The 26094-nt window shown below is 33.3% G+C and overlaps 1 protein-coding gene across 1 annotated transcript in view; it reads left to right on the top strand.

The window, feature by feature from the left end:
• Sema5c (Semaphorin 5c) overlaps positions 1 to 26094 on the top strand; it is a 157993-nt gene that overhangs the window by 100907 nt on the left and 30992 nt on the right. The window contains exon 3 of the mRNA XM_081735698.1: positions 3097 to 3196. Coding sequence (XP_081591824.1) covers positions 3097 to 3196 — 100 coding nt within the window. The remainder of the gene's footprint in view (positions 1 to 3096; positions 3197 to 26094) is intronic.

The following is a 26094-nucleotide window of genomic DNA, read 5'->3' on the forward strand; positions in this document are numbered from 1 at the left end:
AACTATCAGTGATAGAGGTTACCTTAGTAATTTTCTTCCAAAGAACTCCACAGTTGAAAATACTGCACGAACGAATGTACTACGCAGTTCAGTTTTCTCCACTTGCAAGTGGAAGCTTCACAATAGGTCTTTGTTCTTTCTTGCTACTCGTTTGTCACGTCTCAAGCATCCATAAATATAGCCAATCACCAAACAAGCTTTTATTGCTTGTTTTTGGGTTTTGGCTATAGAATTGAACGTTTTCTCCAAAAATCTCATTTATTACACTTAAAAAGGCCTCTCTATTGACTGAGACAATAGATTCTATTAATAACTGTTCACTATAATTTAGTGAAAGTTCAGCAAAATACTGAGTAGAAGCTGGAAGATGTCAAGGACAAACGCTAGATTTTTTATTTTTTTATTTGTTAAAATTATTCAATAATTATTTGTTTATACGAATAAATTGTCCGAACAATAGTTTCGTTCGCATTTTAACTGAATTCGTAGTATGCTTTTCCCCTTTAGTCTGTAGTCTGCAGGTGAATATTTACAAACTGTTATAAATGTCAACGTTAATGATTTAGTCATATAAACTAAAAGGTTTTAAAAAAAAAATAATAATAATTTTATAATAAGATATAATGAAAACTACAAACAGCGACGTAACTAGGCTAGGTGTTGCCCGGGGCAAGAACTCGCCCTATCCCCCAAAATGCTACCCAACTACACCTGATATTACCATCGAACAGTAATTCTTCATTTCAATTTTTCATTAAGTGCTAAAGCTTGATTTCAAAATTGCAGGTACATATATATTTATATATATATATATATATATATATATATATATATATAAATTTTGCTACAAGATAAAACACTAAATAGTTAGTACTGTATCTGATTGCTAAATAATCTGACTGTAGCATACTTGACATATTCTTATAGTTTCATTATAATAACTGCAAATCACAGTGTTTCTAAAATTATATTGGGATGTGCATATGTGTAGAATAAATCAGTTGCTTAGGATAGAATGTTTAATTTTAACAAACAGTCAAGCTGTTGTCAAGAGTATTATACTTGGACATTTTGCAAATCTCTTAAACTGATGTAGCATAAGTCAAATGAAACTAGAATTTAACTTTGCGAGCTCTTTTGGCTGCAAAGATTTTCACAATGTTCTCAAAAGATTGCTTTGAAGCTAACTTATAGTCTATGGATATGATCCTAAGTTGGTGAGTCGTTGTTGTCCTGTTTCGTTTCTGAGGTACTTTTTAAATGATCTTTAGTTTGCTAAAACTCCTTACCTTACCTTATAGTGAAAATAAATACTTGCTCAGTTTTGCGCCCCCAATCTTGCGCCTGGGGCACAAGCTCCGTTTACCCCCTTAGTTACGTCACTGACTACAAATAATGATTTTTTTTTAATTATTGTGAAAAACAATCAGTGGTATTGCGTTCTGTCAACAAGTAGTGATGTCAGCTGGCAGCCCAAATCATGTAATCTCTCCTCCTGGAATATTTTTTTTTAATAGTTATTTGAAGTCTCAGGTCCATTAGAATGAGTCACAAACACTTGAACTGAAAAGAACCATTGAACGCACCATTGCCAATTTACTACACAATATATGTGTGTAATAATAATAATAATAAATGAGCTTCCAGAATCCATTCCACCCCTGAAGGAGAGAAGGAAATTTGAACAAGATTATCTTCAAAACCTAATTGCCATTGATTACTTTTCATAATAGTAATACAATGAAATAAGTGTTATATTATCACTTGTTTCCATCCTCTCATTTTAAATTTCTGACTTTTGTTTGGGGGGGGGAGGATAATCCCTAGACAAGTAAATGACCTATTATCTCCAGGTCTTATAAATTGTAGTGACGTAGCATTCATTGTGAGAACAATTTCCGAGTGACAGTTTGCTATCCTTTATTACATAGGGCTCCTCATTTGATCTCAGCTCACGTATATGGACAATCTTGTGTGATTGGGTTTTCTCAGTTTTCTTCTTACCATAGTATACTTTCTGTTCCACCAATTCATATATAGATAAATGTTCAGATAAATTATCATCCACCTATTTTAACCTACAAGTGAGTTTTTGAGTCAATACTTTTTACCTCTAAATTTTAGATTCAACTGATCTTTGAGCAAATGGTCACAATTTTCTTTGGAGCAACCTCTTACTTGTTAACATGAATTAAAAACTTTTATAATAGTCGAAATGAGTATTTATTTTATTTATTATCTGCATACATAGATGAAAAGGTGACAATCAACAGAAATGTCGTAATTGGAAAACTTTGTCTAGATCAATAACACATAACTCAACCGATCGGGATACCTTTCGACAACTATTTCTTTATGGCGCAACACCAAAATGTCACAGTTCAGTACATACTTAGGAGTGTTTACTGTCAACACTCTTGTGGCCTCAATTTGAAATCAGCCTGTCAGTGCCACAACCAATGCGACCTTGATTAACCTATACGTGTGAAGAAATTTAATCACCTAAACATGGATGTGAACGCTCTCAATCAGGATCACCAAATGGTTGTCATCTATGTAATTACAGTGAAATAGTTATTTTAGAATCGATTAAAATCTCAAAATACACGAAATCAGAGTGTGAATTTAATGATTTGTATAATTACTTATTTTATGAATATAGTTGTTCTCGAGTAATAATCCAGATGAATTCTACGTGGTCCAGTGTTTCGAGAACTGATATTATTCTCGTCTTCAGGGTAAAGTATGAGAGACCATAAACAGAAGGCTTTATTATTATATCATCACGGCACGAGGAAAGCTTATTTCTTATTTTAAGGCAAAATTTTACCTTTTATAATAATATGAATAATTGAATATTTACTTTTAATACGCATTTGTTAAAAATGAAAATGATAATCAACTATACACTTCTGCTCACCCCTATAGATAAGTGAGAAATTAATCTATTGAACAAAATCACTTTTCTTTTAGAAATTTCTTGTCTAAAATATTTTGAAGTTATTCGTAAACTTAAATCTTGTAAGTAGTTTATAAATGATATTGCAAACCGAGATTGGTGACCATAATAATTGTATTTTTAAATTTTATTTGTAGATTTACTGTCAACGGCCGACGAATTCAAGGACCCTGGAGTTTCATCATACTCAGCATTGTTATTTGATGTATCACGTTCACAAGTTCTTGTTGGTGCAAGGTAAGTTTAGTTGAACTGAAACTTTTGCAAACTAGTTAAGAGTGAAACCAGTCTATAGTGGAACTTGTAATAAACAGAAGGCTGTCTGTTACGTACACCCCTCATTATTCCTTGAATATTAAAATACTGTGATTTCACTTGCAATAAGCCTAAATTTGAGTGTAACGAAAGTTAAACGTTGCACCTTACAGTACCCACGCTGCAAACCGTCCTAATACTGCTTCTATTCATATAACAGCATTTTGACAAGGAAATATTGTGGTTTTATTTATTAATGGGGTGAGATTGTAGCGATGGTGGCGCATTGACTTCTATGAATTCCAAGTACGAGAACACACTCTTGTGTAAGTACAAATTGCTAGTTCATACATATACTAATATTTCTCCCCTGCCCATATGGTAACAATGATTTAGCCTGTAGAGCGAACAGTTTTGGCGTAAATCGTTCGGTCGTCTTAGGTTTTTTTGCACAGTATGAGTAAGAAACGCGATTTATGGATTACTTGAATTTCAAACACTTAGATTTTTTCGCTCACTTGCATATCAACGGACTACATACAATCACCACTGTGTCCGAGAGAGAAACTACACATCTCTGAATCTCTCTGCCTGCCTTCCATTTGTCTCGCTACTTCAGCCTCTCTCTATCACAAAGACGTTCGGCAATAAGCGGGAATGTAGACCTGCCTTCGATAACTGATAATGTCCATGTGCTTGCATGAAGGTGTAATGTGGCCGTGATTACACTGTACACTGGTGGTCGCCATCCTATCAGTTAGGGCGACCCAAAGATTCTTGTGCTTTGGTACTTCGCGTAAGCACGTCTGCTATGCAAAACATCTTACAGTGATTCACATACAACTCAACTCGCGTGTTGTTTAGGGATCCTCAAACTTTCTACTAGATTGTAGCATGCTCTCAACACACTGCGATCATCTTGCTCTTTATAGTGCCCGGTGTGCAGGGACCTTCAAACTAAAATTATTGTACTCTTTGGAGAGATGTATATTCTGTGGCGGTAATTTGCAGAGAAAATTCTGAAGTAATTACTTGTTTTACGTGGTTTGCATTATTAAAAAGCTTTTTGTAGCATGGTCAGACATGAATCATATTGAACTATAATTAGAATATAGCGTCTAATATTACCATCGTTTCCTAAGGAAAATTGTGTGAAGAATTCAAGAGCCTTTTGTATAGTGTCAGCATTATTTCATGAAATTAGAGTGAAAATTAAAAGCCTTATAGATGTACGTTTAGACTGCCATGCAGGTACAATTTCCCCCTTGTTGTGTGTGTTTTTCTAGAATAATAAATATTAATATGTCAGATTACTTATAATTATCTTTCTTTTTTATGTATTCCAATTTGTTGGTAGGGATTTTAATGAACTCGATAACCATTTCCATTAGTTTTCAACTGATGGACCACCACTGAGGAGAAAATAGCATTTTTGACCTTCGAACACAAAAGAATGCTGCCGTTCTACCTCAGTGGAGAATTAAGTGAAGATTCTGCTATTGAGAGAATTTAAGACTTAAGACATCTTTAGCAGAATACAAATTACTGTGCGTGCGTTTTGCAAGTGTGACACTCACATACAATTAGTTTTGTAGCTAGAAAAGATATTCTTCTTGGATTGAACAAGTATAGAAGTTCCGGTAGAGCATATACGACACGTAACATAGGTTTATGTGATGGTATTATAAAATATAATTTTTATACCGTATCAAAATTTGAACTTCAACTGAAAAGACAATCCATCCAGACCATCAATGAAGAAAGGAGGTAAGCGTGTTTTAATCCTGGAATATGTTTACCGCTAGCAATGCTGTTGTGGTCAAACACTGTGTGTGTTGGATTATTCGAGTTTTCTTCAACTTTCTTCATTCCACTATCATATGTCTTATCTAGCAGTCTCCCCTAGCATAATCGTACGACATTGAACTCAAGAAAATAAAAGCTTCTTTGTGGTATGACTTAAAGAAAAATAACGAACAGCCAATTCGGGAACAAATCCAAAACTAAGCAAATTGGCAGTAACTACGTAGCTGATTCCTAATTATTGATTTCACATTGAAAATCCCCTTATTTTATAATTTAAACGTAAAGGAATTAGTGACTTTGTATAATTCTTAATTACGTTAAATATTAAAGTAACCGTAATTTAATGTATTAAATGAATGCCACCATAAAATATTAATTTTGAAATCTTATTGTTTATAACCACACTAAGTGAGCTCATTATCACGATCACGAGTAAAAGGATTATTATAATACGATCATTCAGCTGCAGGAACAGATTTCATGACAGTCTACATTTTTCGTTTAAATACAACTTAACATATGTCAGTATACTTTGAATGATGTTCAGTATGTGCTGATAGCATTCGTGGGAGAGAGGAGAGATCACTGTTGCTTTCAGGAAACATGTACCGGGAGGTACTCTATATTAACAAAGTCTACAGCTACTTGTCTTAATTTTTTTTCTGAAGTATGCGCAACAAGACGTTCAATTGTTACATATCTGTTCAAGGTTGGCAGTTACAGACGTGAGGTACCACCTAATTAAAAAAAAAAAAAATCTTCAGCACGAGCTTTAGAATACTTGTAAAGTAGCAATACTATAATGTTTATTTATTTATTTATTTATTTATTTATTTATTTATTTATTGTATTAGAAAATCTCCCACTGCTGGTACTATTTCTCCTCCCCGCCTCCCGCAAAAAAACATGCCTTAAACAATGCTGGGTTTAATGTGTCGAAGTTCTAGTATGGTACACAAGCATATTGAAAGAAGAAATGGGTGAAAATTGCTGCTGTACGTAAAGTAATTAAAATCAAATCACTACGTAAGGTGATTTTTTTTTTTTAATTCCCCATTCTGCTCTTCCTATCATTTCTTTAATGCGAGTGCTTCGCGTTTTTTTTTAACTAAAGACTTTATGGTGAGAATATCATAAAGTTTGGAAAAATGTGTCAAGTTAAGATTCTAACATTTTGAGACATACCAGTTAGGAAAGCCTGCTTAAATCAATACAGCAATTCCAAAACATTTAATTTGGTTTGTAATAAACAACATACCAATTTCTTCAATATTGAGTTGTAATAATGTAATTCCTTGCTAGTGTGTGGCATAATTCATGTAAACATGAACGCTATCATTCTTGCGTGTATATATGTACAGCAAAAGTAAAAGCAAAAGAGACTACTGCAATTCATGATTCCTATGGATACAGACTTGAAATAACAAAATTACACGAACTAGGGGAAACTATTTTGTCTGAAAATGGCACGATAGAATTGTTTATCATGGCGTTCCGTGTATCATGAATATAGGGAGAAAGAGGAAGAAAAGGAATACTGTAGATTGTTTGACACGCAGACCTACTAACAACTGTGCTTCCTTTGACACTGGTAAGCTGCATGGCTGTCAATCTTCTCATCATTGTAATGTATGTCACAATCTAGTGTTTCCATCTCTTAAGAGAAGCACTATAACGACAGTGGTTCTCTTACAGAGTAGTGATGAATTGATGTGAACAAGTCTACCTCTCAATTCTTTCATACAAATCAAACATTACTTTCTTTCACTGTCTTTTTTGTTAATTTCAAGTAGCAGAAGTACTGTACGATAAGGAAGAAGAAAAAAGATACAAGTTTTTTTTTTTTTTTTTTTTTTTTTTTTAATTGACGGTACTGAAAATGATAAACCTCCATACCCGTAGCATATGGTGTGCTTAACAACCTAGTGAAGAAGCAAAGGAAGGATTCAAAAACAAATTTATTTCCTAGATGGGTTTGTCCAGGGACATGAAAGAGACTTAATGCATCGTAAACGACATGCGTGAGGGTGAGAGTGACATGAGTGAGATTCATGAAACATTTTGTGATGAGGCCAAATAATTGTTAAATAAAATCCAGTCGAAGGAACTGTTGGTTCGACGATTCCTTCTTACTGAGCATTACATAAAAAAAAAAAAAAAAAAAAAAAAAAAAAAAAGCAAATTGGAAAGGAACTAACCACCAAGAGGTTAAATGCGTAAGTCAGTATTAGACTGGCCAAGTTGAAGTTCCTTGGTGCGTGTCCTTAAAGGTCCCCACTCATAATATAAACTTAACACATCAGTTGCAAAACATAAGTAACATCATATTTTCTGTATTGAATAAATATGCAGTGCAAGACATCGCAATAATAATAATAATAATAATAATAATAATAATAATACTGAGAGAATTAAATGAAATCGTGAAGTTACTTCAGTTACTTTGACGATTTTTTACGCAGTTCTTCACTTGATGAGGTAATCAAATCAATTACTTTTTCTTTGTTTGCATTCTGGAATAAATCATTTTTTTGTAAACATAAAAGCTAAAGGAGACAAATGTTTTTGACTTGTCGTATATCTTAGTTTAGTTTTAACAATTTTCAATTTAGAAAATGCCCTCTCATATGTCCCTTGGCGATCGAGAAAATTCGACCAAGGCCTATAGGTCCCGCGCCTCGTGATAACCTGCGGGACTCCCGGTCCTTGGCGATTGCCAAGTAGTCAACGTGGCCAGTCCGGCACTGGCCTAAGTACACCGTCACCGTCTTTCTCGACATGGATACGAACTGTGAACATTTTCATTGGTCGTTTCGTTTTTCATTCCTTTCCAATTATGTCGTTTATCTTTTCTGTTTTTCTAATCTCCCGTGTAGAATATTGTTGTTTGCAGAAAGTAAAAAAAAGGCTAGTAGTGTCTGATTCGTTGATTGTAGGTATAATAAGAATACCTACCAGGAAAAGTGGTGTTTTTGAGTTTATAAGAGATTGAGAGGCACTCATAGAAATGAGTAATTTAATTTAAAGTTTTTTTTTTTTTTTTCATGCATAAACTTGACAACTACTTGAAGAAATCTTAAATTATTTGACATTCGAAAATAAAATAACTAATCCGTCAAACTTAGCTTCGGGAATTGGTCTAAAAACCTCGATGATGTCATCTTAATTTGAATTTTTCTCCATTTTTTCATTTCATCAATCATATCCTGAGTATCATATTTTGAACACAATTGTAATTACTTACGCATGTGTCCTTGGAATAACTGCATGCCTTGGAACATTTCTTCAGATTACAGTAGATCTCATAAAGAAAAACTAGAAATAGGATTTAGACGATATCTTTATATCGATAATACACATATGCTAATTATGAGTATATAATATTTTCAATGATAGAATTACAATGTAAGAAATACAGAAAAAAGAATATATAGCCAATGTAAGAAAGAATTTACATTTAAGTCAGTACTGTAAATGAACGAATGATACAATGCTAGGTTCGTATATATTGAAACTTTTAATTTATGTTTGGACGAAAAATGTAGCAATACATCCCTCGGAGAAATGTTACTAGGTCCTTTTTTTTTTTTTTTTTTTCCAAACGGTATACGTGAATAAAGTATAAAATCATATAATAAGCTTTCTCGCACAATTAAAACTGAACTTCTAGCAAAGCCAATCTTTTTCAAACTATGAAATGAATACGCTGTTAACACAAATTAACAGTGAATGTATTATGTCAGTTCATATTGAAAATTAATATCGTCAATATGGACGTGTTGTTCGATAGAATTTCTTGATCTAAAATTTCGGATCTTGAAATACACATGGCCGACCCAGTTTCTCAGTCTCACTCAATATTTTTTGTGGAAGTTCTGTAAGTATTGCATTCGAAATTGCATGACTTCACTTATATACAACCGTATTACACGATTGATGTGGAACTTACGTGAATACTTGTCCTAGTTGTGGCTTGCATCTCTTTGTTCTTGTAACAGTGAGCATAAGTTTTTTTTTTTTTGTATCGTGCAAAAGAAAGAAAAAAAAAAGGAAATATATATATCTGTTGGCTGTTGAAGCGACCTTTTTATTAATCAACATTTAGGACTAAAATTAATTTGTTTGTACCACGATAGCTTTTGTAATAATTTCCCGATTTTGATGGACTAGAGTATGTTTTCCTGTATTTGTGTAGTATGTATTTGAGTTTTACTACGCTTCACAGCACTTTGTCTTTATTATTATTATTATTATTATTATTATTATTATTATTATTATTATTATTATTATTATTATTATTATTATTATTATACTAATACGCTTGTATTAGTACAATAAGAAAGGGAATGTAGTCGCATTTGTTTTTGTTCCAGATTACAGTTGAACACCACACCAATGCAGCAAATTTGATCGAGGAGACAAAATTCGTTATGCTTGCTTACCAAACATTTATTATTTTTAAATGATATTCTGTTCTGGTGATCTCTTGGTAAATACATATTTTAAGCCAATTTTGAAATTGACTGAGAATCACGAATTGAAGAAACTAATTATAATCTCATTAAGGTTATTATTTCAATCCAAGTTTTGAAGTCTATTTTTGGAGTGTGTTAATTTTATGTGGGCATTTTGGGCTGGGGAAAATTCGAACAATTCCACAACAAGCAGTTATAGCAACACTTTTCGTCAAATGAGGTTTTGTGTTTTACATCCTTGTGGAGCAACGAGGTTATGAAAGACAGGACCATACTATAAGCGTAGGTTGCGAACGACGGCCAAACCTTGAATCTGGTGCATTTGGCATTCGTACAGACTCTATACTAGGAGTATCATACAAAATCACACTATCTTGTGTCCAAGAGAGAGATGGATTACAGAACCAAGCCACCAGACTTTCCGTCAAGTGATAGTTACCTTTGATATATTAATTTCTGGCTGTTAATTATTACCTTTGATATATTAATTTCTGGCTGTTGATAAACATAGTGAATGAACAATCACCTACAGAAGTTTCGTGAGAATTGTACGTTGGATTACTGTGCTGTGACTTCCAAGGAATTTTTTAACTAGAATTGATCAAGAAACTTTTCTCTGCTGATCGTATTAGAAAAGGAAAATGAAATATTCGAGTTTTACGTCCCACGTTTATGCCGGTTAGGCTAAAGGAGACAGTGATGATGAGAAATGAATGAAATGGTAGAATGAAGAAAGTGGGAGGAAACGGGAGAACCCCGAGAAAACCCACGAGCACGGTGTTTGTCCACCACGTATTAAAAAAAGAGATTAATATTTGGCATGCTCTTATATTGCGTCCATAGCCCCTTTGCAGGCGTGTATTTACAGTAGATGACACAACCAAAACCCTTTGCTTCTGCAGTCACTGCAGTGTATGGAAGTTTCCCTAATTACGCGATACGTAATATGGATCAAGTACACAAACGTTTCGATAAGGCTATATATATATATATATATATATATATATATATATATATATATATATATATATATATATATATATATATATATATATATATAATATAAAAGAGGATAATATCATACAGAATAGAATTATGTAATCAAATTTTTAAAAGTAAAATCAAGGAGGGTAAACGAAATAATCATTTTTCTTTTTTAATTAAACGTATATGTTTACATTGGAGTAGCTTATATCACAAACCACACGAAAACTTGTGTTTTTTAAGTCTCGTATTATTTATCTTTTATATACAGTATAAATATTTTTGTGTAGAATACAATATATATATCTTTGTATGCAATATAGTACATACGGTCGTTGTGCTTTTGTGTACAATTATTATTTAAAACCAGAATTACCGTATCTAATTTGTAAGAAAGGTAAAAGAATTCATCCATGAACGCTGTCTTAAGAGCAAAAGTGACGTTGTTTTACGGAAGTGTCATGCAGTAAACAACGTTAAACCAGGCATTGTGAACCTGGTACGACTGCTTATATTGACAACATACTTTCTCTCAACACTTCCTTGCAGTCTTTGTATTTTTCTTTCAAAAAAAAAAAAAAAAAAATCGCTGGAAGATCTTCCCATGTTGGACGTGATACTAGGAAGTGCGAGGGGAAAGTGTTGTTAAGACGGTAGACATATAATGTTAAGCCTTTCATTTTGGGTGTTTCCGACACTAGATTAGATTGTATTACTATTCATTTTGACCTTTTTAGTAACTTCAATGTGTGTTAATAGGTATAGCTGTTGTCAGTAATTATGGGAATACAAGTATTAATACAGTAAAGTACAATAGTAGATAATACATTAGTAGTACAGAAGTAGTTATAAAAATACAAGTATTAATACAATAAAGTACGAAGTAAATAAAAAATGGTAATGCATAGGATAGAACAGTACAAGAATCCGCTGTGGCTCAGTGGTAGAGCGCTTACCTTTGCCACGTAGGGTCCCTAGTTCGATCCCAGCTCCCGTCAAGTGGATTTTGAGGTGGACAGAGATTGTGTGCATGATTTTCTCGAAGTCTCCCGTTTCCTTTTACTTTCATCATTCCGTCTTTATTGTCAATCTCATCATCACATTGCATAAACCTTAGCTTCGGTGCATAAATGTGGGACGTTAAAAAGAAAACACATTTAATTATATCACTATACAGTAAAGTAAAAATAGTATTTAAAACACTACGTTATTAAAACAGCTACCTAAAATTTACATTACGTCAACTTAGATTGCTATTAGAATTATGAGGGACGTACGCAGAGGTCCGCAGGGATCCGGATTCTCCCTGAAATTCTGACTTTTCTGTAAATTTAGTTGTAATTTTAGGGGGGTGGATTTACAAATTTCAATATAATTATTGTCATATTGAATTTGGACCCCTCTGAAAGTAAATTCCTGTACACTATGCACCTGATAATTAGAACTTAAAGTGTACTATGATATATTAATGCTTGGGATGTATATTAACAAATGGAGGACATGCTTTTTATAGTACACTTTAAGTTCTAATTATCAGGTGCGTAGTGTACAGGGATTTACTTTCAGAGGGGTCCAAATTCAATATGACAATAATTTTCAATCAGTCAACAAAAATACAGCAAAGAAAGAATTTTTTCCGCCAGTAGCTCGCGCACAATGCCCTCAAATATATCCGATTTAATATTCTTTATATGTTGAGGTAGTGTATTATAAAATATTATGCTTTTGCTCATTAATGATCTTGCTTCATTTTAATTCGATGTCATGCTGTATGAAGTTTTTTAAATTGCATAATAAACTGAGCATGTATATCATTGTTTAATAAATATTTGTTTTCTAGTTAAATAATATTTCGTAATTATACTGTAAATAAAGGGAACAGTGTGGAAAATAGTTTTTTTTTTTTTCAGAATCCTTTGAAATAATCTGTTGCCTTTTGATACAGGGAATATTCTTTTTAATTTATGCTAGCAATATTAGCAATTGAGCCGTTCTAGTATTTTAATTTAAGAGAGCGGTATGATTCACATAATAGTTTTAATGTTTCTGAATGCTGAAAAGGAAAAGAAACTGAAATTCGTATTGGAAAGTTGATCCTTGAAGTTATTCATTATTTTAATTTTAATGAACATGTAGGGGAGAAGATTTTAAAAAAAATGGAAAAACATTGTATTCTGGTACAAAAGAATGTACTGTAAAATAGTGATAAGAATTATATATTTACAAAAGCTGAGAAGTAAGCCTCTTCATGCTACTCTAAATTCCATTCACATTTAAAGCGTGAAATGTTCTGGAGATATTATTAGTATTTGAATCAAGAACTGATAGTAATTCGATTATTGAACATAAAACCAAAAATATTCTGCAAAAACCTTTTCAAACAATTAAAAATATTGTAATGTAGCATAGCCACGGAACAAAATTAATTTTTAAAAAATAAAAAGAAGCAAGAAACGAATTTGTCCCTCAGGAAGTTATTTTACCATAACTAACATAAAATTAATAGGCTATTCTGTCTGTAAAACCATGTAGAGAGACTTGTTGAAATGACTTAATTTTATTCAGTGTAAAATTTGAGAATTTTAGATTTCTAACCCTTCCTTTTTATTGTCAATACGGCTTTAATATTAGGTGTCTTCCCACTTGCGACAGTCCTATTAGCGACAGGAACTGTTAACTGTCCTATGAGCGACCGATTCGATCTGTTAACTGTTCTATGAGTCACCGATTCGTTCATACTAAGATAATGGAAGAAGATAAGGTTCTCTTTTCTTTAGTTTGTTTCATGCTAATGTGATTTAGAACCTAACAAAATGTACTATGAAAAATTTCGCTCTACCTGAATTTAATATGTGAGAATGCTCTCATTACATTAACAATCTTTTATACGTTTTTCCTAATACCGTAAAACCTGCCTTCAACGGACCCTTTATTAAACGGAAAACTGTCTTAAAGGGAAATATTTCATGGTCCCATGGATTTTGGAGTAAAAGACATGTAAAAGTCCCTTCATTAAGCGGAAACTGTGTTATGCGGACAACGGAAAGCAAAATAAACCTTTAACGGAAAATTCTGAGTTTCAGACTACATCGTTTAGAAAATTTTTAAACATCCTGTGAGAGGGTAAACATATACTGTCTGCGATAAATACCTCGTTCTTTTGTTAAATCTTTATGGGCAGTGTTGACCTTCGTCAATCACTACTCATATTCAGCTCCCACAATTTTTCGCTAGTCCTACGAGCATGTCAGCTGTCAGTCTTCTTTGTAGGCGTACTTCTGTTCCGTTTGTGTAGCAACTAGCGACAGCCAAAAAAAATGAGAAGAAAACTGACAAAACAAAGTTCTGGAAAAAAGGGATTGAGGTAAAGCAGAAGTTATATATCTCCACCACGTGTCGTGAAAACAAGGAGGAAAGAGTTCAGAGGACTTTCAAAATTCCAGAGAAAGCTTTTCTGTGTCCTGAAGTATACCGCAGCCAAGTAGTAGCAATGTATGCAAAAAATCCTGCTTGACTATTGGGAAAAATAAAGGAAAGTGTGCACAGCATATTTTGTGTTTAAGTTTTTTTTGGGTATTAATCCGTAAAAGGAAAAAGTACTGTAATTGAACAAGTTGTACATCAATATATTTTCTCATGTCCGTTATAAGCATATATATAATATTTTTTAACGGAAAGGTCTATCTTCATTAAGCGGAAACCTGTCTTTAACGGAAATTTTTGCGAGTCCCGCTCGATTCCGCTGAAGACAGGTTTCACTGTATTATATTTTTGAATTAATTTCTATGAATACATTGACTCTTTCAAGGGGAAAACTAACTAAATACATTTAGAGTAGCTCCGCCTTTGTCTATGATTCTAATATCATTAAAAATTTCATGTTAAAATGATACGGAGCATAAGTTTAGATTGAATATGTTTATGGCATAAGAAAGAAATCAGAAAGAGATAGGGGCGCCCGAAGAAAATTTTCTAGGGCGGGGCATCTCCATGATTGCTGTATTACACCTGGTTTTTAATATATGTAGTTTGCTACATTACGTATACGTTTTTGTGAGGCAGTGAGGCGACCCCTACCTTCCCATCGGGCGCACATGGAGAAAAGGTGTTCACCACTTGAGGATACAAAAGAAATCTGAAACACGGTGTACCTAGGATATTTGAAGAAATTATTACACAAGTTACAAATCTCTTGCAGGACTTAACAGTTCGTCTAGTTGTAAGGGATTATTTCAGATTGCTACACGAAAGCTCTTATGTATAAGTTAAAACAAGGGAGGAAGGCAAATTAAGCAATTAGTTTACGTCGTTAGTAGCTTACAATAGGGAGGAAGTTAGTTTAAAGAGTTTGTTTACCTTTTGGATTGTTTAGAGTGAACTGCATTGTAATTGGTAGGATTGGTTGAGAATAGCCAATCAGATGTAAGGGATCTCAAAAGCTGTCTTTTATCATTGACATTTTTTTTTTCATTTTATTCATAGTCTTAGGAAGTCTAAAAAGTAGATAGTTGGCGATACTGTTACATGTTTAAGTTTTTCAAAATGAAATATATTACTGTGCTTAGTGAGTAATTAATTTGAATCAAATTAAGTACAGAAAACAGAGCTTTTGAAGAAAGGGGATATTACAACTGGATTTTCAATAATTACATAGGAATATACTTTTCATGGAAATATCCCTGTTGCCTCGTTAAGTTATTTGATATGTTTTATGTCAAATCTAACTCAAAATTAAAATAAGTTTTATTTGCACTCACAGTAGAGGAAAATATATTTGACGAACAGTATCACTGGCACGTACATATTTCATACCAAGGTTGTTCGGGCGCTAATAACGCCAGAGGAAAACATATTTTACGAGATGGCATCATATCATCTTCCATCATCTCATTGTAAATGAATCGGTCGCTCATAGGACAGATAACAGTTCCTGTCGCTAATAGGACTGTCTCTTCTGGGACTAATTCTAATATTATACCGTTAAATTCAGTTCTCGAAAACTGAAATTCTATTTCTGTTTATCTATGCTAAGTTTAATCAATTAGTTTTATTGTGTAATGCAATTCGTTAAAAGTGTTTTTTTTTTAAACATGAGTTTTTGTTAATTTTGAGAAATTTAATTTAATTAACGACTGTGCCGCATGCTTACAAAGGGTAAAAATCGTGAACGGCATACATCAGATTTGCTATAGGCAAGTATTGCGTGGAAATTTATTGCTAGTTAGGAAATCTTACCTAATCACTCTGTGCAGCACCTCGCACAAAGAGAAAATTGCAAATTACAGTATTTAAAACACTTGTGATGAAAGGTGAATCGTAGAGAAGTTTCAATATGTAATTTTTTGTTAAGTAGTGGTTATGTGCTTTGAAGGACAATTCAACATTACTTCGTTTTGGTTAGACTTAACAGATTCAACCGAAAATCACAACACACTTTTAAAGAAATTTAAAAAATAAAACAAATCGTCGCGACGGTGAAGTAATAATAAAAGCAGAAATGACTTTAAAATAATATAATCACCTTTACGGGGTTTTGTAATGAAATGTATCTTCTGTTCATAGAAAATATAAACATGGAAACCCTGTGGGCTCATTTAGTGTAGATGTATTAAGTGAAGCAAATCTTAAGGTTTGTAAAATTATTAAAAAAAAAAAAATCGTTAAAATTATTCCGCATCATTGTGCACAAATATCAAACAAAATTACTCTTCAGAAATATGTTAAGTAAACTGTTACTGTTGGTTACATGAGGCTGTGATGGGACAGTGTCACAACACTCACGTCTGACGAGACGTATCCCTGGTTTGATTCCAACTCTCGCCAAATGGGCTTTGTGGTGGACAAACATTGAGTACGTGTTTTTTCTTGGGCTTCTCCCGTTTCCTCCCGCTTTCTTATTCCACTATTATCACCAATCCCATCATCACTGTCTCCCTTAGCCTTGGTGTCTAATCGTAGAACGTGAATTCAATTTTATCATGTTATTGTTTGGTAGCTTTCATAACATAATGCCAAAACTATACAAAATTTGTATTCATTTATTATATTCACTGTAGTCTGTGCATGTGGAGAATTCATGGTCCACTTGAAATCAACAATTACTCACGAAATTTGGAGATATAAGCTTAATCTCTTATATACAGTAAACTCTCGATTATTCGTGAAATTTTGGTGGCGCGGCAACCGCGGATAATCCGCAAAATGAACCAAAAAGAATAAGAAGAAATTAGAATTACAACCCTTTTGAACAATTTTTATTGAAGTAGGGAACCTACATAAATAGCTAGGACTTAATAAAGAGTAGCTTTCTGTACTTATAAGTTAGTTTATATATAATATATACAAAAACTCCGTGGACTGTTTGTTTTTTCGTGTTGTTAGAACACCTTTTTATTTGTGATTGAAGTTTTTAAAACATCTTGTTGCCAAGTTCTGTTAACATTTTTTTTTTCTAATTATCGTAATTTGTCGTCACAAAAAAGAAGAAAAAGGAAAGAAATATCGCGGATAATCCTCCCACGGATAACAGTTTGTTGTGTGTATATAGGAAACACGGTGGTTCAGTGATAGAACGCTCACCTCTGATGCGATGAGTCCCTGGTTCGATACAGCATCGTATCCGTGGATTTTCTCATGGTACTCCAGTTTCCTTCCACATTCTCATTTCAGATTTTTTTCATAATCATTGACTTATATTAAATTCTCAGTTTCCTTTAGCCTAAAGCAGTGCTTAAAGTGACATTAGATGAGGTGACGGTATGAGACAAAATATGACCCCTTAGAACAGTAATTTTGATAAAACCCTAAAGATTATCTCTACCCCTGACATGTTTGCACTATTTTTGAAGTGAAAATCTATAGAAAGAGAAAGAGTAAGTGAGGACTAATATGTAAATGTTTTACTCCCCACTATTATCAGCCTAATATCCAATGAATATTGTCTTTGGTTGTATTCCATTGTATTGTATTGTATTCCACTAACATTTAATGATTCTTTCCAATCTAATTTCCATTTTCAAAATTTTCTGGTCTCGTCTCGTCTCGTCTCCTGGTCAACACTGATTTTCTTATTGTAAACACAGAAGCCAAGCCAATGTGAAAAGAATAATTTTGAATTTAAAATGGTTCTGTCAACACCGTGGGCGGATCCAGGTTAAACATTTTAGGCGGGTGGTACAGCAGTTAGAATTTTTTTTGAGAGGGGTAAAATTGCTCACTCAAATGTTGAAAATAATCAAGAGCACAAATTCTGTCATTGAATAGGGTGATAGGGAAGTGTTATTTACTTTCGAAGCAGCAGCAAGGAAATCTTTGATAGTACAAACATATTTGTTGAGTCTATGCTAAAGTCGTACTTATTTCTATGTTTATTTTTTTTCTTTTGCACGCAAATTAAAATTTAAGTTATTTTTACCGGTATGCCATACCGGCCGATTTTCAAACTTTCGGATGCATAACCGGCTCATACCGGCTCACTTTAAGCACTGGCCTAAAGGGCATAAATGTGTAAAACTGAAAGATTTAAACACCAAAAAAAAAAAAAAAAAAAAAAACTGTTATAGAACCATTACCACAGAGAGTTTTTTGGTAGGTAGACTGCTTTTCAGGGCTTAAGAAAACAAAAGAAAAAATCTCAGCAGCCATAGATCGTGACATGCTTCCCCCCTTCAATAATCATCGAGTGCGGTTCGTCAGGCTGAGGCGCTATCTGACAGATCTCCAAATGTGGGCGAGAAGATTCAGAGTGCATCATTTGTTTTATTTGCCCAGTTGCCTCTGTTAATGGAAGATGTCTAGCAAACAAGTCACCATCACATCTCAGGAAGGAGAAGGAGAAAGAGATTAAGTTTTTAGGAAATATTATGTACAGATTTGTTTTTTTTTATTTATTTTTTTCACATTATTACTAGATAACATGTTACTAATGAATACTTTTAAAGAAAGTATTGGTAGAAAAGCAGGTTCGTAGCCAGGGAGGGACTAGAGGAGGCAATGACTGCTCCAAAGTATCTTTTTTTTTTTTTTATCTTCACATCCCCTCCCCAGCCCTATGAAACAACGTAGGAGAGCATTTGTAAATACACTCAAATCCAGACATGAAATTCTTTGCAATGATATTTACCAATTAAATTCACTTTAACGCATGCTATTCATTTCTGCGTAACATGATATGGTTCTTGTTAGATTTTTCCTTTCAAGAATTTAAAAAACAGGCACCCTATTATTGACCGTGACAAGCATCCAAAGCATCTACTTTATATATATTATTTATTTATTTATTTATTGAGGTCCACAACGTTAACTCCAAACATAATCTGTAATAGTTCAGTCGGTTTTCGGGCAGCGTTTGAACATACATGTCTTGACATGAACGGAATTATTGCAATGTTTGTAGGTTTTCTGAAGAGAAAGATCTCACAAAAATTTCCTCTTACGTTAGTTAAATTTCTCCAAGTTTGTAAATGATGTCTGTCTTTGTTTATAAGACTAATTCAACGTGCTCATAACAGGAAATAAAAAAAACGTGTGTTTCGTTATACGATGAAGAAATTTTCAAAATATAGTGGTTTAAGAAAATAATCAAGTGATGTTTTCCAATATCACTCCTTGAAATAAAATGGAAATACTGGGAGCATCATTTCAGATTTTGTTTGAGGGGGGGCAAGGCTTCTTGATTTAAGTAAAGTTTCGCGTTTTCACTGATTTACTACTATTTTATTGATAAAATCTATATAAATATCAAACTCAGGGGGCAATTGCTCCTCCCTGTCCCCCCCTAAATGACGCCCCTAGAAAGTACTTGCATAACTTTTCCCTCGAGTTGTCTGTTAGTGGTAGAAATAAACGCTGTCCAGTAAGCAAGAAAGGAACTACTTTCTGTTTCTCCCTCATATGAGTAGATTGGAACGGAGACAGGGGCGGGTGGATCATATGTCAAGATCTCGAAAAAGGAACATTGGCGGCAAAAGTCGCTGAGAAGTGGGATCAGAAATGTAAGTCCCTTTCACCCAGTGACGAAAAAGTAGATCAGTTTTCTCTAGGCTCTCTGCTTTCTGCAACAGGGGCGTCATTTAGAAGGGGCAGGGAGGGGCAATTGCCTCCCCTGAGCTTGAGATTTATTTAATTTTATAAATAGAAAAGTAGTAAATCAGTGAGAAACGCGAAATTTTACTTATATAAAGGGATCTCTTCCCCCCCCCCCCAAGCAAAATCTGAAATGACGCTCCTGTTCTGCAATATCGTGAAGTCAACATTGTTTGACTAATAATTTGGGAAGAGCTGTCATAATTTAAAGCAACCCAAACAAAATATAAGACATGAAAACTCGTGTGAGAATCAACCTATGGAGTTGCTCATCCAAGATGAGCCCTTTTGCTGTATAGCTTATATTGTAAGTTTAACTATTATAAAAACAGGATTGGAATAGTTTTCTAAGAAGAAGCTGGTGCATCGATCTATAGACCTCGATGTAGTATTTATATTCTTTGCGGTCATTGACTGCGATTTTCTTTTTAATCTCTAGAACCGGTGTACAACCTTAACATTAGTGTGAAATTCCAAGCTTAGATGCAAATGAAAAGTCATTTGTACATTCATCTTCTATCTCTGTGTATATCAAATTGAGTGCTGCTGCTCTCTGGATCTTCCACAAAAAGTGAATGTTGCTCATAATAATATAGAATAATATATTTCTAACGTTCAAATTGCTGAAAGGTAGAGCATAAATGGATGATACAGCCTTAATAATATATGGTCCCTGATGGCTAAATGATTAAGTGTATTACAATCTTGGAAACGGAGAACCTAGGTTCGATTTCGAATCAAAGCTCAATTAGTTTGACCCCATAATAAAGTATATGTGAACATCTCGCACGTGCTTGGTTCTGGAAAGGAACGCTAAACTCCAACAACGATACTTACGTGATGTTATCAATGCAAATATATGTATATATGCACTAAACATTATTTCATTTATTGTCGCTAAACAATAAGATGCTGTAATAGACAATGCCAAACTTTAAATTGGCATATCAATAATGATTAGAAGTTTATTAAATAAATCCATTCTAATACAAAAGGATTGAATTGAGAAAAATAGATCACTTACAAAAAAAAAAAAAAAAAAAAAAAAACTTCAACACGAAAGTTTCTTCTTGGAATTCAATATTATTTATATACTTATTTGTTAGCTATTTAAAAAAAAATGTACTGACGCATTAAAAAATGTTAATCTTTATTTCTCTAAATCTGGATGTCTGTAATTTCATCCCAGTATACTAGTAAGTATTTTACGTTTAGTCTGATATAAGGAATACATTTTTCATTTTTGCGCGTTGCCAAACAAAATTAAAGCCTTCAGCGTGATTGGTAGAAGAAAGTAGTCATTAGTTACGCAATAGCGAAGATAATTTGTACCCTGCTTAGATATTACGTATATAACTTACTTACACGCTATCTCTGTACAGTGGAATTTATTCTGTACAAATTTTGTTGAATATTTTAATATAAAGAATTAAAAGACGTGGAAATTGTATTGTGAATCAGGTATTCCTCTGTAAGGATGAAAATTTGAATCCTTGCAAAGTAATAAAGTTTTAAATGCATTCGAGGACTATGTAAAGTAAAACTTTAATAATACTAGACAATAATAGATACTATCAGTTCGTAGTAAAGGTTTTGGATAATGTGAAAAATGATATGTAGAATCTTCTATGGAGAATTTATACTTGAACCAAGGGATCATGGATGATAACTTGGTAATTGAGTTGTTTATCTGATTAGGCGAGGAGTCGGTAAGTCGATCTGAGGGACCTATTTCTCAAAACTACTAGTTTTGTAATGTTACAAACCGTAGAATATCGTGAACTAGAAATACGAGAATAATAAGTCATTCGTAAATATTGATGGTGCTGCCTCTAATTTGTCATTATTTTATGGTATATACAATTGTAAAATATTTGATTTTGAAAAGTTTTACACTAGTATTACAAGATTTTTTTTTTTTTTTTTTTAATAAATAGAAATGACCTCTGGTAAGTGAGTTTGAGAGAGAGAGCATCATGTTTATGGATTTTTGGATTTTTCCAGTTTCTCCTGTTTCTTCTTATCTTTTCATTCCATCAATCTTTCCATTATAATTCAGTTGCAGATATCATTTTTAAAAAGCACTGTTTCTCAGTCTGGGTCGCGACCCATTGGTAGGTCGCTGACTGTTTTCTAGCAAGTCGCGAGAAGATTTTCTTTTAATTGTGAAAATTTTATTTTGATGCACAATATGTTGTGAAGTAAAATTCAGAAAACGAAAATTGGACATTTTTCTTGATTAGGTGAAAACTAAGTGGTTATTGAGAGCCCTGCCCTGTTATACATTCAGTAGAGATGCTGGGTTAGGATGGAAAGAGTGGGTGAGTCAGAATTTTTCACAGGGTAGGGCATTGGTCGGAAGTAGTGTTAGCTCTGTGTTACCTTTCTATGAAAACATTTGAACCCTTTCTGCGCATGTGTACAGTTTCATATGATACAGTTACTGAGAAAGAAATTTACATTACACTTGCTTGATCGTTACCGACTGATATTCTAGTACTGACAGGGCCACTGTATTTATAAATTTACATTACAATTTAGTTTGAAAGTGTGATATTTACGATAGATATAAAAGAAAAACATTCGTGGTCGCTCGGGATGTTCACAATATTCCCAATAAATTACATGTTAATCACTCATACGAACTGTTATTGAACGTTCTTAAATTAGAGATATCAAAGAAAGGTGGGTCACAAAATACTTTTTATTATTTAATGTGGGTCGCAAGTAGTTTGAGAACCACTGGTCTAAAGAATATAACAGAGGAACATTTTCATTTCACATTTGTTCTATTAGTAATAAATACTAGTATAGCGTATCTAAAAGTGAAGGAAAAAAAAAACTGTTGTAATTTTCCCCGTAAAACTGACTGCTATCTATCTTGGGTCAAACGCCAATTTTCATTTAATGATTGTGTTTAAAAGTGTCCTTTCGATATATAATTAATTATACCGAATATGGATTTAATTTTTGTACTCGTGTATAAAATGTTTCATTAAAATAAGATCATTAGACTCCATATGCCAAAATATTTTTTTTTCTTTCTTTCTCTTCCTGACAGACAAGCATATTTCAAGGCGGCAAGTATTGCTTGGGGCTTTAAAATAGGTGGAGTTGCCATCCCAGAACGAACAGGCATAGTGTCATCACAGACTCTTGTCACAATAATCAAGTTTGATTAAAGATAGGACATCCTGAATGGTCATCCCAAATATTGACCCTTAAAATGTCACGTCAGAGCTGGAAACGAGGACAGATGTTTTCTTTAACAAGGAGTCGTACATGTTTGTGACGATCGGGTGCGGCCATTATCTTCACTTGCTCCACCCCAGAAAAGAACGTCTTCGTAGAACTCAAGGGATCACCTTGCATTCCCGTACACCCGCAAGTGCTCTGTTAGAGGTCTTGCACTCTTACTTTTCCTTATTTGTGTCTTGCCCGTATCAATTTTGTCGATACTAACGCCAGGCACGAGGCAAACTGGTTTTAAATACCTAAACCCACTGTCTTGAGAGTTAAAAAAGATTTTCTTTAACTAATGGTGCATTGCAACAAGGAGTGTGCTCTGTATTGCTCGCTGGTGTTAGGTATTTAAATATTAAATATGATATTTAAAAAGCACAGTCAATTTAAGTTTGTGCGAATTCAGTATGTGTTGCCATGTGAAAGTTTTTGAAAATACATTTCAAATTTCGTGAGTCATACAAGTTATTATATATTTTGTGTAAAACTTCATTGAAAGTAAACAAATAAATTATCACTTTAAGAGCACAAAAATACCTCCCACACATCGAAGAAGCAACTTCGAAAGCACTAAAGATAGAGGTAGGATTACAATATAATATTTTATTGTACCGTCCTTAAATAATAATAATAATAATAATAATAATAATAATAATAATAATAATAATAATAATAATAATAATCCCACGATTATGCTCCAGGGCTAAGGGAGATGATGAGCGAAATGGTGCAATGAAGACAGTAAAGGGATGAACCTCGAGAAAACTCACGTACACGGTGTTTGTCCACCACACAACGTACTTGGTGAGGTTTGCGATCGAACCAAAGGACCCCACAGTCTAGTTATTCTACAATATTAGCGTATAACGATACAATACATACTGTTTTTATTTATTTATTTAAGTCTTAGGACTTATGTATTTAAAACATATCAATCGATAAATTTCATTTGATATGGGTAAGTGTAAGTCCTTATGCGTAGTTTTCGAGAAAATATTTTTTAAAAAGTAGAGTATTAGTTGCGCTTTAAACTAGGGATGGCCAATTCCCAAATTTTTGCTTTCTGGAATCCGGAAAGTAAAATCGGAAAAATCCGGAAAGTGAAATTTCTGATTCCGGAAAATATTGACCATCCGTACTTTAAACTATGTCGTTTGTTGCAAAAAAAAAAGACATTTTAGAAAAAAATGTCAAATTTAAATGAATATTAACATAAAATTAGAAATGAATCCTGTCATAATTCAACATTCTATTCCCATTAAAAAAAAAGTTCATTCTTAAAACTATTAATTCATTCATTCCATAATCTTTCCTTGTAACATTCCCCCCCCCCACTTTCTTTAATTTCTAATTTTGATCAACAAAAATATGTGTAACTATTTCTTCCTAATTTCACTATTTATACTACATTGTATTTTACACGTTATTTATCCCAGTTTTCAGTCTAACTATTAAATATCCTAGGAATTGGAGGAAATTTTGTCACATCGTTTTATAAGTAAACTGTTATTCCCTCTGTTTCAAAATTAACGAACACGTTTCGTAAGGACCGCTTTCTTTCTACTTGTATTTAGAGATAGGATTAACAGTACTTTGGGGTCTTGTAGTTAGTGAATTCAAACTTTTTCAAGTTAAAGAAAATACACATAATCAAGAATCTGAATCAACTATGAAATTGTCACTTTTACTGTTTTCATTTACTTATTTTACTGTTTAGTACGTAGCAAATTAGTTTTGTGTTCGTATTCTCAATTCAAGTCATATCCTAAGTAAAATGAAAATCTGTTATTCTGCGCGCTAGGCCACAGCGAAATTTGGGTAAACCTGAAAGATGTGCACAAACTCCGGGAGGTGAGTCGTGACATCAAAAGAAGACAGAAAGTCCTGTTGCATGCTGTCAAATTCCGCGTCGTGTACGTTGTACACATCTTTCTATTCCGTTCCAATTGTCACGATTCAATTTTCGATTCCAAGGTGTCACCCCTGTCACTCTTACACGACGCGGAGTTCGACAATATGCAAGAGAACATTTTGTCTTCTTTTGATGTCACGAATCACCTCCCAGAGTTTGTGCACATCTTTCAGGTTCACCCAGTATATATACGTACAAGGTGGACTACTTATCTTGACATGCTCTTGTAACTTTTAAACTAATGAACAAAAAAACTATGAAATTTTGAACCATGCAAATATCGGCGGGAGCATTCTGTAATACAACACAGCTAACAATTTTGCCAGCTCAACGTAAAGTTGTATTTTTTCAAATGATACTACGTCAAGTTATTACATCTGTTAGTTGGGAAACTTACTACTCTCACCTTTACTCGAATTGCTGATGTTAGCTTTACTTGGTCCATTACTTTTATATCTCGCAAAATATCACATGAATCACTGAAATCGCTTTCAATTTTTAAACAAATTGCTCAGCAGCACTCACTGCATCTGGCCTTTTAGTGTTTGCTGTCGCATTGAATAAAACTTCGCTTTTAGAATTAAACTAGAACTTATTGGTTGTTACTTTCACTAATCGACCGAAAGAGTTAGAAAAAAAAAAAATGAACATTCTGCTTGAGTACGATTATCAAAGATATTTCGATTATTAGGATGGTATCCAGCCAAACTAGATCAAATATTAATTTTTGCGAAATTGAGTTACTCATACCAAAGTACAGGAAATGATGTGAATTTTTATCTGGCAAAGTAGACAAGCTATACTCTTATTCAAATAGACACAATTTGATATAATTCACTCTATCTGACATGTCATAGTAGACCAAAACAATACTGGTCTATTCTGCAAAAATCGATACTTGGGTTAGTCTGGCTGGATACTATATTTTTTGGACTCTTTATCCGTGGCAAGTTTAATTCGCTTCAACCAATAATCAACACAAAGGGAGGAAATATTTTATGTAATACAGGATCACACTTGTTTTTATATCGAGAAATACATTTTCAGCTTCTAATTTTTATTTCTTATTCTTCTTGAATTCAATGAAAATACGGTAATGGTTGATCTATTCTGAAATTTTAAATACACATCAACAAAACTGATATATCGGTATAGAATTATCACTTCTAAAAGTGCCGGTATAAAAACCTAATGGAATAAAAAGTGGCGATATGTCATATTGGCGTATACCGGTCCATTACAGACATTGGCCTACATAAAATACTTTGGTATAGCTTATGTTATAAGCATGTACCTGAATATTCGTGTTGTTTACTATGTACTAACTTTCAAGCTCTCCATATTACAAAAAGCGTTAATAAAAAAAATACACTTAA

This window comes from Thermobia domestica, chromosome 13 (assembly GCF_964235325.1).
Source record: "Thermobia domestica chromosome 13, izTheDome1.hap1.1, whole genome shotgun sequence".
NCBI classification, from domain to species: domain Eukaryota; kingdom Metazoa; phylum Arthropoda; class Insecta; order Zygentoma; family Lepismatidae; genus Thermobia; species Thermobia domestica.